The 17,642-nt window shown below is 39.3% G+C and overlaps 1 protein-coding gene across 1 annotated transcript in view; it reads right to left on the minus strand.

Moving 5' to 3' along the window:
- The window catches only part of ppp1r16b (protein phosphatase 1, regulatory subunit 16B), a 79,916-nt gene that overhangs the window by 8,517 nt on the left and 53,757 nt on the right, over nt 1-17,642 (minus strand). Inside the window, exons 3-5 of the mRNA XM_053316131.1 lie at nt 15,810-15,880; nt 5,477-5,622; nt 3,532-3,635 (exon numbers count right to left, since the gene is read on the minus strand). Of these exons, the coding sequence (XP_053172106.1) occupies nt 3,532-3,635; nt 5,477-5,622; nt 15,810-15,880 (321 nt within the window). The remainder of the gene's footprint in view (nt 1-3,531; nt 3,636-5,476; nt 5,623-15,809; nt 15,881-17,642) is intronic.

The following is a 17,642-nucleotide window of genomic DNA, read 5'->3' on the forward strand; positions in this document are numbered from 1 at the left end:
GAAAACACGGTTCCTTCTCTACCATATTTTGGCAGAAGAAGAGTTTTGTGATATTTGGCACCCGGCTGATGCTGTCTGTCACAACTACTCTAAATTCCACCTTTAATCCGAAGTCCTGCTGTCAGGTCAGACTCAATACGGTGAAGAACTTATCCTCCCACAGCTCAGCAGTAATGTCCAGAAAATGTGAAGAGACGTCAGATTAATAATACTGAAAACAGCCTGTCAGTCAGAACTGTGACTCTTATATACTTACTCTGTGTGACTGACTGAAAACAAATGATGTGTTACAGATGCAAATATGATCACATATTCCACTAAAATAGGGGCTTATTATTCCATTTTGTGTCTTTTTAAGAGGTTAAATGTTTACTAATTAAAACAGAAAAAATGGGAATTTAGAGGTAGACACAGCACCTTAATGAAGCATGGAAGATCTGTAGGAAATGTATATTTAAATGAAATAAAAAGTAGACGTCAACAGGCATCACCTGCATATTTTATTGTCAGTATTTCAGTCCTACAATCTTTCTCCTGACACTGACTTATAAACAGAACCTAGTCCAGTGATGCTGAAGGAAAATCTATCAAACACACCAGCATCCAGGCAACAACCTGCAAGTATAAAATTCAAACTCCTGCTTCAATGTCACACTCTTGTTTCACATGTGGCCCGCACTGATATGCACTGCACTGACTTTCTCACTGAATTCACAATCAGAATAACAGTCAGAGGGTGTTCAGAGGGGAAGGGATTGGGACGTTGATGGTCCCCTTTGTTGACTTAAATGGAATACATCCATCCAGTTACCATCTCCTGTTTTCTGTTCTTTCTCTTTCTGGTAAAAGTCTCAGTGGCACTGATGTCATTTACTTGCCTTGTTTCTTTCATATCCCCTGCAGCTTGACAATGCCTCTAAGGTTTTAAAAATGCAAACCACAAAAAACTTCTCATATAGTCATACCACAACAAATAGAAGCAGCAGTAAACAATTTGAGGTGAATGTATGTAAAAATACCACTTTCAAGTCAAAAGCTCAGGCTTCCGCCTGCTCTGAACACTTTGTTTGCGAAGTTACCTCCACTTCCCCATCAAACTGGATGTCATGCACATGCCCACACACTGCCATCAATTCTGTAACCTTTGTTGCTAAGGTAACGAGCTGTTGGGGACCTCCACTTGCATATTACGCAGCAGGCTCAAACATTAAATGACACAATTTGAAATTGTCTTGCTTGACAAATGATTACTCAATTATCAAAATAGTTTCAGGTTGATTTAATTTGTATTGATTAATCAAATAATAATTGCAGCTGTAAACCAATTTCTTTTTTTTTATTCATATTCTCCCATTTGACCAATAATTCTAGAAAAATCCTTCATAAATCTGTGAGTGTCTGCATAAATGCTACCTCTGTGTTCAGCAGACCCTGATCTAAACTGTCATTCTTCATCACTCCATCAGTGCTGGGATGGATCTGACTGGGATGCAAAATGGCGTTAGCTGTGTCAGCGGTGCAGTCATTTGGTATGACTCGTCTGCATTCCCCACTCCATTTCACCAGGTAGACATTTCCCCCCCTTATCACTGCGGTTCATCACAGATGTACGGGGCTCCACAGGGGGGATCAAGGAAGAGTCAGATCGATGCTGCATTTCAAGTGCTGTGTGTGAGTGTGTGTGTGTGAGTGAGAGAGAGAGAGTGAGAGAGTGGGTTGGGGGGGGTGTGTGTGCCAGTATACCCATCCCTGCGGCGTCTCTGGAGACAGAAGTCTTATCCAGCAGCATAGTGCTGAGAACATTACGGGAGCAATTAGCAGCACCACGCTCACTTTGATCGGCTTAATAATCATTCTTCTCACCTACTGTACCACTGTCTGCATTCTGCGGCTTGTAAGCTGAGAAAATCATTTTCATCTGTCGGCAGTCTCTGTCTTCCTACTCCAAACCCCCACCTCCCTTCCCCATTTTTCTGGCTATGTTGGTTCCCTGTGTTGTCTTACATCCAGGATACAACCCACACGATTGTTGCCACATTCCCTATTTGCACTGTTAAAGCTATAAAAATCACTAACACCTCACTTGTTTACGATACAGTACTTATCATAACTGAGCTTTTCTGACCTTTAATTATCCTGGGAAATGTGACTGAGCACACATGATGCTCTCCAGCACCACTCTTCTTCCATACAGTCATCTTCTGTTTACCGCAGAGCAGCTCCACTGAAGCGTTGAGGATTTAGAGTTATACTGAAGGGCACCTTGACTACTTTTCACTAGTGTACTTCAACCAACTTCATTTCCAAGCCAGTCTGGGTATTCATTCTACAGCTTTGAGTTCTCTAAACCCAAAGCTAATGAGGCCACAGATTGTGCTGCTTTGTTGCCAACAGTGTGCACACGCGCCTGTGTGTACATCTCACTGTTTACTAGAAAAGAAAACACTGACAACAGCTTATGTAAAGCAGTGTGTCAGCTCAACTCTCTTTGTGTCAGTCTTTCTTTGTATCATACACACAGACAGAAATACACACATCTAAAAACACACTGCGGATTCCCTCATATCTTCATTCATGTGTATTTATCTGTGTGTCAGTGCTGATCTCCTTGAACTCCCTCAGTAATGTCCCATACACACAAACTGTGCCAAGTGTGGCTGTTTACAGTGACACAGCATGAATATACAGTATTCCAAGCTGCATCCCGTTGGGAGTGATAGTACTGTGAATATCTCAGAGCTCCCTGAGGCGTCAATCCTGAATCTGTGCAGGACAGTAAGTGCTTTCCTAGGTCATGACCCCACTGTCATCTTCCTGCAATCTGTTCCCGCAGTTGGCACACTTTCAGACTGCCAGGAGCTACAAACACCCGCTTATCCTGCTGCAAAGGTTGAGTCACTTTCGGATGTTCCATGTGAGAAAAAGGTTTGCATATTATGAAGAGAACTATTGAATGAAGTGTGTTGTGTGCAAATAGTTGTTAAAGATGTGCATGTAGTTGTATCGTGTAGGTATGAGTGATGTAACATGCAAGCAATATCATCTTTAATTGGTTTTCCTTGGAGAGAAAGTCATCTGTTTTTTTAAATACACCTGTGCACAAAAAAATCTCCATTCTGGAGGTGAGCCTGTGCTGCCTCTAAGTCAATAGCCGTTACAAAAGGCAGCCAGTCTAAAGGAATACATTTCCTGAACATGCTTTAAATCAGTTTGGTGACAGATTTATGACGTTAGGTTAACTGTTTACTGGACCTCTGTATGACTCAGCTTCATAGACACATGCTGTTAAAAAGTCTGTAATGGTTAAATGGTAATGGGGAAAGTTAGACCTAACTGTCATAATAATAGAGAAACCAGACACAGCACAATCTTCACAATAGCACAGCACACAGAGAAATAACACTATCTCATTGATTTAATCTGTCTGCAGACATTGTGTGACTGTTAAAAATGAGATCCACAACTTGCACTCATCAACTGAGAGCTGCAGCCTGAAAATCTCTGCATTAAAATTAAACATCAATGCTCTACCTCGGTTAGCCATAGCCGTCTCGATGATGTCCAGTGTTGGATCGTCTTCACACAGGTCGTAGGGCATGTTGCCATCAGAGTTGACCGCCAACAGATCTGCGCCGCTGTGGGAAGCGAGTTAATTATTAACTAGATGTGAGTATACTTTTTTTCCAAGGACAAATAAATGTTCTATTTTAATGAAAAATGTCAATGCAAATACAGTATGTGGAACATACCAGACACAAATAAGTATATTGTTGTTTAATATATTACATTTAAAAAGCACCATCTGTTATCTAAATATACATAGAAATGTGTCTCCTCAAAAAATAAAAATAAATGACACATAAATGAAACAAAATAAATCTGAGTTAGAGCACAAACTGATGAGGCAGATTAAATTATTTCAATCCACAACAAGTCAGACTGTGGTTGTACTGGGCAGCTTCCAGGTTTGAATGTGTAACTGTTTGTATGTGATCAAAGCATTCATGAAAAAGAGAGTATTGCTCTCAGTGAAACTTCCACCTGAATAAATAAGTTTAAAATAAAACTTATTTCAGGGGGTTTTCAGTTTTTAATCAGTAAGTTCACAGGGAATAATGAATGAAGCTCGACAAGTCCTGCATGTCAACAGATGGCGGCAGTGTATCTGTTGTATATTTAGTTATTTAGTGTGTGCGTGTGTGCGTGCGTGCGTGCGTGCGTGTCTGTGTCCACAAGCAGCAGTAATATGAGTGTGTACACATACAGTGTCTTCACTTGTCTGGCATCTGTTAATGTCTCTTTGTGTTTATAGATTTATATCAGAGGATCTAATTAAACACTAATTGAAACTGTCTAATTAAATCCTAATAGAACACGCTCATAATATGTGATTTCATATGACTCTGTACTTCTTTCCTATGTGCAGGTGTATATGTGTCAGAGCAAAGAAAATACTTTCTTTTAATAATGATACATTTGTATAACAAAAAAGGCTAATAAAAACTTAATTTTTTTTTTTGTGAGGTGAATGAATATTATCCTTTTATTGACTATTGAATGGCAAAATGATGATTTGATCTTATTATATACACTTTAAAAAAAAAAAAATCTGCTGTCAAATCTACACCTCATGACAAATTGTATAGAAGTGTGACTGACGTTTATTTTCCAATCTTTGTTCTTGTCATTTTTTTTACTACAATATTGTTTTGTTTTGCTTCCTACTGCTGTTTGTCCAGGCTTGGTATTTCCTCTACTGTTAGGTGTGTAACCATTATTTCTGCATCGCCAGGTTGCATGCTGTCATTTCTGGATCAGAGACACATCATTTTGACTTCTCACAGCACACAAAACAATTCATAGGTTCATACAACTAGCTTACTGTGGCTCACTGGGGACAGTGGTTGCAGCACAACAAAATAATCTGTATGCCAGTTAATTTCCGAGAGAAGTACAGTATGTGTGCAGAGTTTCCCACAGAAAACACAGGAAATTGGTTGGCGGATGTGATAACTGCTGCCCACCCCCAGCTGGTCAATATCAACTTTAGACTAACCTCAAATCAACACACTCTATGGAGTCAAATGTGTGTCCAGGTGGTTATGACATTAACTTCAGACTCGTGCAGCAGGGAGTCTTCTTCTCAGGATGTTTGTCACTACTTTTTTCAATGTGTAAAAGCTTTTAAGCTTTTTTTTTTTTCCTAACGCTGTAATGTGCCTTTGTGACTCATTACTGCAAAGCCAACATAGGATGTGTGGAATGAAATAATGACCTGCTTAGCTGAATCACAGAGATACTGATGCATCTAATCTTATTATCAATGTAGTTACTAGAATAAGTTTTAAACAGCTGCCTGACTGATAAGTGACATTTGGAAACCTAATAATATACTACACAAAAATGTTTTTATAAAAATGTAAAAGCATACGAAATCTTTTGGGAAACTCTGGTATGAAATAAATGCATGTCTTACTGTGCTATGAGTATCTTGACAAGCCCTGCATGGCCACACGTAGCAGCAGCATGCAGCGGTGTCCACAGCTCGTTGTCCTGAGCATTGACGCTGGCTCCTCGGTCCAACAGGATCTTCACCATCTCCTCATAGTTATCTATACAACACTGTATAGAGACAAAGAGGGAGAGTTAAATGAGAGAGGGGTGGGAGAGAGACAAATTTTACTTCAGTTCTTCTGATACTATTCTTGCTGCTGTGATATCTCAAAAACCTGAAATAGAAAAACAGAGGAAGGAGAGAGACTTGGTTAGATGGAGGGGAGAAAGTGATGGGAGTGAACAGGAGGCAAGAAGTCAGGAAGGCAAAGGAAAGTGTAAGAGAGGGGAAGGAATTGATAAGAAAAAAGGAAGAAGGGAAAGAGAGAGAAAAGGAAAGAGACAACTAAGAGGAAAAAAGGGACACAAACTGAGATGCATGGTTTCCTCTTTGTTGGAGAAAAATGAAATGCTAAAAAGCTGAAGCGGAGCTCTACGTTTTATTATTTTCAGTCTGAAGTAGCATATAATTCATACAGTGAGTGCTCAGCTGTGCTGCATGGAGGCTGTATGCTCCAGCACCTTAATCACTGCAAGAAAAGGATTAAAAGAGACTCATTTGTCACCAACAGTACAGGCAAACATGATGTCCATAAAGAAATAAGTCCTTTGATAGTATATTGCACAATGCTAAACTGAGAACACATAAAGCTACTTTGGACAGTGTCGTTCTGACATCTCACCCATTGTGTGGGTTGTTCTCTGGATTCAAGACAAAACTGGAAACCACAGAGACAGAGAAAGACAGTGCGGGACAGAGAGTATTTTCCTTGTTAAACTGGGTGTGATTACAGGGTGGGGAGGAAGCAGAATTTTCCATGAAAACCGTCCTCCAGTCTAGCTGCAGACTGTCAGCAGCAGCAGTTTTCTCCATCAGAACTAATTGGTGAGAGTGTGGGTGTGCCATGCAGTGCTGAATAAAGACCAAAACAACAGAAAACAAAGAGGGAAAACAAAATGCTCCAAACAGCAGGCATGAAGTTAAAAAATTAGATATTGTCACAGTAGATAATCCTTGTTTAATAAGACACTTTGTTTTTTATGCTGGTTGTATGTTTGAAGCATCTGCCACATGTTATCAAACCTATATTACCAATCTCTCCACAGTATAAGCAGCATATTAAAGAGAAGAAATATTTAAATCAGAAATGTCATAAAAATCCTTTTTTGTGCCCATTAACAGCAGCATATTTTTACAAAAGAATACCTTCACTTTGGTGAGAACCCACTGGAGTATTGTCAGTTCGCTGCTTTGAAATGAAAATGAGGCATCTGCCATGATTAAGTGCAAAGTCTCTGATGGCAAAACAACTGTTGTTAATCCCATTATGATGTCCACTGACTGAATGTACCTTACTGAAGATTAAACAATGAGAGAAAATACAGATTGGTAACAAATGGTAAATAAAGATAATTCATTTTTTAAAAGCAGCTTATCTTACTCAGTGTTGCAAGAACTGGAGATTTTCCCAGCGTGCAATGAGCAAGAGGTGAGATGTACCCTGGAGAGATCACCAGTCTGTGTGTGTGATTAAGTGCTACACACCAAATGAATTATATTTAACAAGAACATAAATATTTAAGTATTTATTTTAATATTGTAGCTTTTTAAAATTATTCTGTCTGCACAAAAATAAGACAATTGTGATTATTATAATTATTATTATGTAACTGCAAATTAAATATCTTTTGGTTTTGGTCTGTTGGTCAGACAAAACAAGACATTTGAAGGTGTCACTCTGGGCTTTGGAAAATTGGGACGAGCAGATTAATCAACCGTATAATGAAATTAACAGTTTGTTGCAGTCTTACTATAACCATATGCAGGCAATACACAGCAAGAATCATATATGGTCTGTGCAATACAATTCAAGACATTTTTTGGGTAGCAAACATATTCAATAGCTGATAATTATATCATGCAAAGTTACTAGACCCTCTCTATATTATTCAGTTACTATTTACAAAGACACTATTAACATACCTAAAGGGTCTAATATAAAGTGACTTATAAAGATCACTAGATATCATGAGGCATGGATAAAAAATTAGATAAATTAAAATGAATGAAAGAATGCATAGATCCGCTGAAATGTGCAGAGCTCTACTTTCCAATGTAGTCCTCAACTAGCTCCGGTATAGTGGATTTCTCTTGCAGTTGTAGAGTTCACTAAAAAGTCCTGCCCTTTTTCAAATGTGGAACACATAGCTTCACTGAAATCGTCTGCTACTGGCTTCCCATTAATCTGGTGACAACAAGACTCAGACTTGTGTGGAAAGTGTCACTGAATCTGACCTAGTAGGATTGCTGTCATGACTTTTGAGCAAGAGTGACTTAATTGCTCATTCAGACATGGGACCAAAAAGTTAAACTGCCATAGAAATTACATTATGTATTGATGTGCATGTCTGAAAAGGGCTCCTGACTGCCTTTTCTGCCTGCCAGGCAGTTAGCTAGTAGTTGTCTTTAAGTCGAGGTACATTTTTAGTGTCTAACTTTAAAACTACCAAGGCTCTGTGTTTCTTAAGGATCAGGATTAAAAATCATTGATTTAGAGATGAGGTTGTTGTATTGGAAGATTTGCTTTCCCCCAAAAAAACCACCTCAACATTGCAGATGTTCACCATGTTCACCTCGAAAAGTTGAGGTGTGGAGAGTAGAGTGTTATTTTTTTCATGGATTTACATAGAGGATGAGCTGAAATGCACTCTCTAGAGGTTTCTTGTATCTTTGAGTAGGAGCCAGAGTGAGTTAGACAGTAATACAGAGAGATGCGCAAATATGATTGTAAACCCACAAGATGGAAATGCCAAGAAAAAGAAAGGGGGAAGATCAGCCAGCAGACAGTCACTTTGAAATGTTCATGAATGTACACTGTCCCTTTTTAAATAAATAAACTAAACTAAAACTTTGGAAAATCCAAATAAGAACTGCAGACTCTTCATCACCATTCTATTATCATCTTTTAGATATAGGTTGCACTTTAAAGTGATTTTAGAACAATTAAGAACAGAAGGCTGTGAAGAATAGTAACTAACCCCATTTTTAGCACAAGAGAACACAATAACAACTAAATATAGTGGTAAAATGAATACTATTTTTCAAAAAATATCAACAAATATTTGAGTCAAGTGCCAAAAGCTAGCAGGAGCTGAGTTAGGGAGCTGTTGTTTTCTGACAAGGCTGTGAAATGATTAAATGGTTGAGATGTCACCTTTGGTACCACATACATCTCTGTCGGCCTTGAAGGAAAACCTCAATTTCTCTTCTCAGTCACCTGTACATTCTGTCTCTGACTTCCTGCGGTATGAAAAAACTTGAATGCATTGACAACAATAAAGAAAAAAACCCAAAACTTAGACCTCACTGACGCAAGGAGAGAATGAGTGGGAATTTTATTGCCAAGGTTACTCAGATAAGGTAGCTCTGACTGAGGAGTGTGGGGGGAGTACATAAAATTAATATACAGCACAAGAGAGGAAATGAAATTACTGTACAGATGCAAAAAACAGATAGCAGGAAGACCGATAAGAGGTGAAATAGATGCACAGAAAACACAAACGTCGACTGACTGGAAATGGATAACAAACATCCTCTGAGTTATGCACAGCACCTTAGTCATGGTGACTAGTATGCACACTCAACAGATGTAATACCTTTTTTACACCATGTTTAAAATGCTGAGGTGAGAATTGTTAGGATATAGAGAGAAAGAGGAGGGCAAGACATGCAACAAAGGCACCCAATGCCTCGAATTAAACTAGGAACATTGTGTCTATGCAGTGTGCCTCTTAACTATTCGACCACTGGACGCCTTGTCCCAACTTTTTTTTGGTGGTGAAGGTTAAAAGATTGGGAAGAACTCTCTTTGATATGTATATGAGAAGAAATGAGCTACATCATACTTAAAGCAGGCACACGGCATCAAAAGAAAAAAAGGAAATGCCTGAACGCTACAGAGGTTCTATTCCCAGAAACAAAGCACAAAAGAAGGTAGGCTACATTTAGAGGTTTTGGGGTTTTTTTTTCATGCAGATCTCTTCTAAAGAAATCTACACAGGCTTCGTGTGAAAAGATGCAAATGCTTAGAAATTACTCAGTTACACTTCATATGAAAAGCCTTTCCTGTTATATATGCTAAAATGAGGAAGTTAAAAAAGACACAATGAACGAGATGTGTCTGTGACCTTATTTACAGTCTGCCAAAAGCAGAGGTAGCACTCTGTGGAAGGTGGTTTGTGTGTTGCAACTACTTCCGGTGTCAGTGATGTCAAAAGAAGAGCAATAAAAACAAATGTGCAGGAAATGACAGAGGAGCCTTGTTTTACTGTGTATGTGTGAGGGCATTAAATCGGCAAATTGAACATCTTGTTACATGGAGATGGTTCTGTTATTCAGAGAGAAAGTTATGGATTTCATTGGCAAGCTTGAAGATATTATTTAATAAAAAAAATGAACAGCCTCATAAAATTGACAAGAACAAGACTCTTAAGAGACATACCATCTTGTCAAAGACATCTGATACCCTGATGGATTAGCTCACATCTAAAGCTCCAGCCTGCAGCAGTGGCATGACAGATGTCTTCAGAAAAACCCGAGAGACTGCAACCTACACACTTACAACTAGGCTAATCTCCTAACCTCCTTCTGAATAAACCCACACACTTCAGCCCACCTGCTAGCTGACTGCTAGGCTAATCTTTTCTCTGTAGAAAAAAAAAAACATAAATTTGCACCCACATGCTAACTACACACTAAACTAAGCTCCTAGCCCTGCCCTATAGACCCCTTGTACACCGCCTCCACTCCTCTTGTCTTGGCAACACGACAATGAAGCGAGCAAGGAAATAATGTGCCTTTCATGAAAACTATTCACACAGGGACAGCAATGTGGCTCTGACAAAGGCCCAGATTATTCCCATGTTGCTGGAAAACAACAACAACAGTCTTGCTGGGATCTGTGAGTGGGCTGAGAAGACTGTGGTTCGGGTTGAGGAGCAAAATGACAAGGAAATAAAACTGAGACTTTGACTGAATGGCTACCCTGAAATTTGATCAGGGCAAGTGCCAGGAGGACTGTTGGTGACAGAGCTGGCACTGAAACTGAAGTACTGAGAGGTTTAGTGAGCAAGACTAGAACCATAGAGCTTTAAATTTTACCAGTGCCAAAAGGACTAATGCAAATCAATTAGACAAGACTGAATTGGGCATAAAGATGTCAGAGTGTCTGAGTGAAGAAACTCAAGAGGCCAACATCAGCTGCTGAGAATTAGACCTAAAAGGCTAAATGAATTGAATCGAGGCTATAACAAGCAGCTGGGACATCAGAGCAAAATGGTGTCTAGCGTGCACTGAAGATTTCTGGGCTCAGGTAAAATTTTAACCACTGTTGCATGTTATTTCCTGCCCTTTCATCTAGTGTATCAACACTAAATCAATCCCTGAAGAACAAATGAAAGCTCATTATTAAGAAGTGGTGCAGGTGCTATGCAAGACTAGAATGGTAATTCCAGGGTTATTATTACATTTGGAAAGTCAGAACATGTGTACTGAGCTGGTGGCATGTCTGAGTTTAAAGGGCCTAAAAGGCTGAAGTCATGAAGAGCTGACTGACTGATGAAAAGTCTCGAACCACTTGTGTGTCATCTATGCATAAATATTTGAGTGGTCTGAATCATTGAAGTAAACATTTTTAAATGTGACTTCGGCAGTCTGTTGATATTCTGGTGCCATTTTGTCCACTCAGCCACAGCAGGACCCTGAAGCAAAGCACAAGAGCTCAGAACGAGGTGACAGCTGCAACTCACCCAAATACGGGACAACATGAGGCAGGTATGTTTGAAAGCATTGGTAAGGATATTATTTTACTCAACGTTAGACAGTCACCCAAAAATGCAAGGGCCTGCAGTGATGTGGGAGTCTCTAGGTAAGTCCAACAGGGGCTAGTGAGAAAAAAAAAAGTTGAGTCAAATGTTTGGACACACTTTCAAGAGAATGGGAAACTTTTGACTGGTATTGGATCTGAATGGACCTGAGTGTACACCTCACAATAATGGTGGGAGAAAACTCTTGTTAAATTATCCTCTGTCTTTTAGAGTCTGTTTTGGGTCATGCACATTTTGGATTGTGTCGATTCACATTGGGTTTAGCTGCAAGCTCAGGTCCCAATCAGGTCATCAGGTTCAAGCAGGTTTTCCATAGGTCCATTTTGGGTGAGGTCCAAGATTAGAGGACCCATGACAACCTCTAGTTTGAAGGTTAATCAGCTAAAAACATTGATCAGTGGTTCATAATTAGGTCTGTGTGCTTGAAACTAACCAGGAAATGTTGTCTGATTACATGCAAATAAAAAATTGTTATACATGTGGCCATTTGGATTTGGATGCTGAAAGGCAGAACAAAAGTCTGTTGCCATAGAGAGGGGCACGGCATGATAAATTGCTACAAATGGGAATAATAGAAAACACTATGGAAAAGTCTCTCATGTAAGGTATTCATGCTGCTATGGTCACTTACAGTATACACATGAAAACTGACAGAAGTAATTGTGTGAAGGATGAAAAAGGGGATCTTTATAGAGAAGCTTCACACCTCAGTACATAAAGTTGGCGTTTACTGTCTAATGCAGTCTTCCCAAATCCCACATGTGGTGGAAGGGGGTTTCAGAAGCTGTTTGACAATCAAAGCAGCATAGTGAGACCATAATACAATGGGGCAGGATTTTTATGACAGAGAGGTAAAAAGTAGAATAACTCCATTGAGATTACAAAGGAATCTACTTTGAATATGTGTGTTGAATGCAAACATCTGACAAGCCAATGCATCTTGCTGGATGACGTTGCTGAACTAGGTTTAACCTTTTTGTTAGACAACTGTGCAGTTGTGCAACAGTGACCTTGGTTGCATATTTTAGCGCAGTGCTAACGATGGTCTAAACACGACCTTACACACATTCAAACATATCCTTACACATCTTTGTTATTAAAGAAAAAGTCTCCATTTATCCATCACATCACCACAATATAATCTAGCCAACTAAATATAGAAAATTATACTTTCTCTAGCAGAGCTATCAAGGTGCTTTCACGACACATTAACTTCTTCTCAGCGACTAAATATTGAAGTGCATATAGGTGTGCATGCTCTAGCACACACGCACACACACACACACACACAGAGACAGAGCCCCTTTAGGCCATCTATTGATAAATGTCTTGTATCAGTGAGGCGAGACCAGCCCTAGATAGGTATGACATCTCATTTAGAGAAACATCAGCACCACTTTCTTTTATCTACGCCTCTGCTATATGGTGTGTGTATATATATGTTCTGTACATATGTTCTCTTTTCAGTTTCTATGTCTGTCCTTCATCTAGCTTCAAGCAGACAGGACAAGTGTGTGCACATCTTTTGTCATAGGATACTTTTGGGGGCAAATTGCAGACCTAGTCAGTCAACTGGGGATGGATTGTCCAATTATGGACAAAAGCTGTGTCTCCAGTTGGGAAAAAAGCTGATTTTTAGTCAGTGGTTAATGTTAGTGTAAGAGTTAGATTTGGGAGTAGTGGTGATGGTTAGAGTTAGGGTCAGTCTATGTCTAGTCTATCTAACGTCTTCCAAAGTGACCATTATCTGATACATCTGTGTGTTTTTGTCTGTGTGTGTGCATGCACAAGTATGAATTCCTCTTGTGCGTTTCCATTCTGTGTCCCCATCTTCCTGTTTGTGTGTGGTGGTATTTGTTAAATTGTGGCACAAGTGCAAAGGTCTTGAAGACACTGTGCAGGCTGACCGATCCAAATAACAGATTAGAGGGTAAATACACATTCAAAGGTCAATCTGATCCTTTGGCAACCCGACGACCCGCAGCTTTTAAAAGACCAGCCACACAGGTTGTGACTGATGGACTTCAATTTTCTCTTCCCCTGTTCATCTCGCTGTCTCCCAGCAGGAGCCAGAATATTAGGCTTTGAGCTGCCGAGAGGGAAAGAGAGACGGCCGTGTTAGATGAGGCAGAGCGAAAAGAGGCGAGTCACACGGGCAAAGGAGAGAGGACATAAACTGTTGGAGGTATAGAGCAACTACAGATTGAGATATAAAGAGAAGCTGCATAGAGGATGAGAGATGAAAAACAGGAACTGACACAATAAATGAGCATCACATCCATTTAAATTGTTTTAAGGGTGCCATGCTTCATGAAGTCACATTTGTTATTATATTACTTTAAAATGTGGCTTTATTTCAGGGGTTACGCAAGCTTGTGTCTTTTAAATTGTAAACATTTCCTCCTCTGCTTATAAAGATGCCATCTAGATCTCGGTGTGGGTTTACAGACTGCAGTAAAATTCTGAATTTAGTCTTTGAGCTACTCCAGCCATTGCCATTTTTTCTGTAGGAGAGAAAAACAAAATGGTTTAATGGTCGTTTTCCTCAGCGTCTCCCACATGTAACAGGTGAACCTGCACTGTCAGCAACTGCAGCAGCTTTGTTCAGTGTGCTTGAGTAGTCAACCATAACCTGAAATATAAAAATCTTTCGCTGCCAGAATCCCCTGAGAAATGTGCTTAGTTCAGCTAAAAGATCAGTTTGTGAATGATTTTATGGTTGTACTTGAGAAACTTTGTTTAGTCTAGCTGAAGTCTAAACAAATGTTTATAACCTGAAAAGTGGGCATTTTCAAACCTATAGTTTGTTTTCTCTGGTCCAATCAGTGGATGAGCTGGTAAACTTTGTGCTTTTTTTCCCTCTTTGGTACAGTTTCTTTTCAAACAGAGAAAAATCCATGCGGAACGAGATGTGTCACTTCAACCAACGCAAGAATGTTCACTCCAATTATTGGTCAGATGTGCAAGGGGCAGTAGCAAGAACATAAACACAAAAAATTGAAGTCCCAAGGAAGGTCCTCTGACCAAATGCAATGCTCTTTGCTTTGCTATGGTTGGACCTTAATTATTCTCTGTCTGGCTGCTGGCAAATGTCAAATTTGCTAATCTGAAATCCAATATGAAGTAAACCTGGCTATGGGAGTAATTAAGGTCAAACATGCAGAGTATACAGAGTTATTGGGTTGGATCTATATGGTAGGATCTGTGGCTCAGGAGGTAGAGTGGGCTGGGTTGTCTACTAATTGGAAGATCGATGGTTTGATTCCTGGCCCCTCCAGTCCACATGTTGAATTGTCCTTGGGAAAGACACCGAACCCAAATGTGGTAGCTTTCCACCAGTATGAGTAGATGTAGTGTAAAAGTGTTTGAGTGGGTGAAACACTAGAAAGGCGCCATATAAGCACAGTTAATTTACCATTTTTCATTTATGATGCATTTGTGTGAGCTTATGTTATTAGCAAGCTAGCTGTTATTACTCACTTTTCATTGTTTCAACTAAGTTATTAAAGTGCATATGTCCTTATTTGTTTGGAATTTTTGTTTACGAAACTGTTTAGGTGCATTGAAATGCCCCATTGGGATGGAGTGATGCCATCTTTCAGAAAACCAAAACATATTGCAATGAGATTTGTGATCTGGCCAACAGAGAAGCATCAGTGCGAATGCAAGTGTCATAAATCTGATCTGGATTTTTATTCATATACTGTAGGAGACAGACTGAATAAAAGTGTAAATGGAGCTAGGATATGGAGACAAGAACAGGATGTAAATCAAATAACTGAAGGAAAAACAAATTAAATCAAGGTTGGTTGATTTGTGATGAAATGAGACATGTAATGATCCATTATTTAAACAGACAGCTGAGCAGTTCTGAAAGCAAAAAAGATCTCCTGGCATTCATTTGGATGAGGCAGAAAGCTTTGATTATCATGCCAGTAATGTATCTAATTAGCAAGTGAAAATAAGCCTGATCTCCTCCATCAGTTTTCCCCAATACTGAACTAATTTCCTCATTTTTTTCAGTCTCACAAAATCTCAAGATTGTATTCTGTACAAGGCCTTTAATTCCAACCGCTGCAAACTAATCACACCAGGAAATGACTTAATTATATTTCAATGACAGTGGCAGTGTCATCAAAGGTTGGATTTGATTAATAAGAGGTTTAAAAGAATAAAAGCATTTTGTTTTACTGCTTGACCAAAGATCCATCAAGGCAAAACAAGGAGATGTTGTCATTCTCAGTGCCCCAGTCTCAGATGAAAACACTGTCACAGGTATTTTGAATATACCATTTTGGATACTTTTTTTTTGCCGTGAGAGACGGATCAGAGTAAAAGAGAACAGGAGACAGACGGTCATATAATCTCACCTGATGAAGGGCGGTAAGACCATCTTCATTGCAGAGATCTGGACCCACATTGTTCCTCAGCAGGTAACGCACTGTTGGAAAGAAAGATGGAGAAACACATTATTGAAGGTAGAAGTCTGGAAAACAGCTCTACTTATATACAATATTTCTTTTGACTGGTTTGAATAACTGTATTTGCTTTTACAAATTATGCCAGATTTAGAAAGTCTCACTTCAATGCATGCTTCAGTTGCACAAACAAAAAATGCTGTCATCAGTTGCAAGTTAAGAGGCGAACATATGTTGCATTGTGATACGGTTCAGTTAGAATCAATATTTCAGAAAGAATGAATGAGATGGGCCTTCTGCAAACTAAACAGATGCAGGATAAAAGCATGATGAGATTGCAAACTATCCCATTCCTCTCGCACAGTCTGCAGGTGCACATCAACTTAACCTTTTGTTACTCAGTGACAGCACCAATCAATTTGAAATCCATTAATCAAACGGCATCATCGTGATGCATCCCTGCAGGAACTTCAATCTCTCAAAACACCAGGCCCGGCCAGGATGTTACCCAACTGACCTTGGAAATATGGATGAACGGTGAGTGAGGGAGCAGGGGACTGCACACAGAGGATGATGTAATGATGTTTTGGATTACACTGTTTGTCTGCCTTATAGTCCAAACAGATAAACCCCTCCTGAACCCTGAACCACTAAATATCAGCTATCACAATCTGCACTCAGGGCAGCTGCCCAGATGATAAAACTGCTAAACCTGCCTGTCTGAGCTGGAGGAGCTTGTAGGGTTTCTCTCCATGTCATTATTATCCTCTATTTTTGGCAGTGTCGCCATCTGCCTTTATTTCACAGAGATGATTAAAAAATAAATTAAGAAAAACACAGAACAAGTGGATAAATCAGGTTATGGTGCTGAAGATTTAAAAAGATGAGAGATATTTGGGATGATAATTATCACGTTTGTCTCATACACTGACAGAAAAGTGACATACACATGAACAAGATATACCAACATGTATGTGCACAGATACAAACACACTTGTAAGCTAATACAGCTTGAAAAACATCATAGACTTTGATCTATATTTGAAATAGAACAGTGAATGCTGTATTCTCTGCAGTTATATACATTTATCCACATAGCAAATCAGATCAAATAAAACTGGTTATTGTTCTTTCCATAAGAATGGTAAAATCATTTTTTAGGCTTCTTGATAGAGACCTGATTCTTAATTATTGATGTTGTATTTATAGTTGTACTACAAGCACATAGCTTTATTAGGGCTGTGTGTTTTAGGAGCATATTGAGTGTAAATAAAAACATAGATTTAAAAACATGGTTCTTTTTTCCCAGTAAATTCAGCTTTTGGCTCCAAGGCACGCCATGTTCACACCATTTTCAAAATGAAAGCCCCTTTTGTACGAGACAGTCAATGGTGTATGGAAACCAGGAGCTGCACCTGGCATCTTTTTTCAGAGCTCTTTCTAAAATTAAGAACAGTTCGAGCTCTTTGAGGAGTGCACATGACATGAACTGCATTCTTATGTGACAGCTAATCAAGACAAGTATGCTAGAGAGGCAGGTCATGGCAATAAGAGGAATACAAATAGGAAATGACCAGTAGGAAAGTTAGAATTTATGCACAGTGTAGTAGTTTTGTCCAAGTGAGGGTTAGATGATGGTTTGACAATAATAGCTGATCATTATGGAAGCACGTTTTTCACTGAGCAATCCTCAAAATGAAGCTGAGTGGGTGTTTTTTCCATAATAATACAGAATGATATAAATGCGGCCATCACCAGCCTAATTTCACATCCCTACTTCTTGAA

The sequence above is a fragment of the Scomber japonicus genome, chromosome 3 (genome assembly GCF_027409825.1).
Source record: "Scomber japonicus isolate fScoJap1 chromosome 3, fScoJap1.pri, whole genome shotgun sequence".
Lineage (NCBI taxonomy): Eukaryota > Metazoa > Chordata > Actinopteri > Scombriformes > Scombridae > Scomber > Scomber japonicus.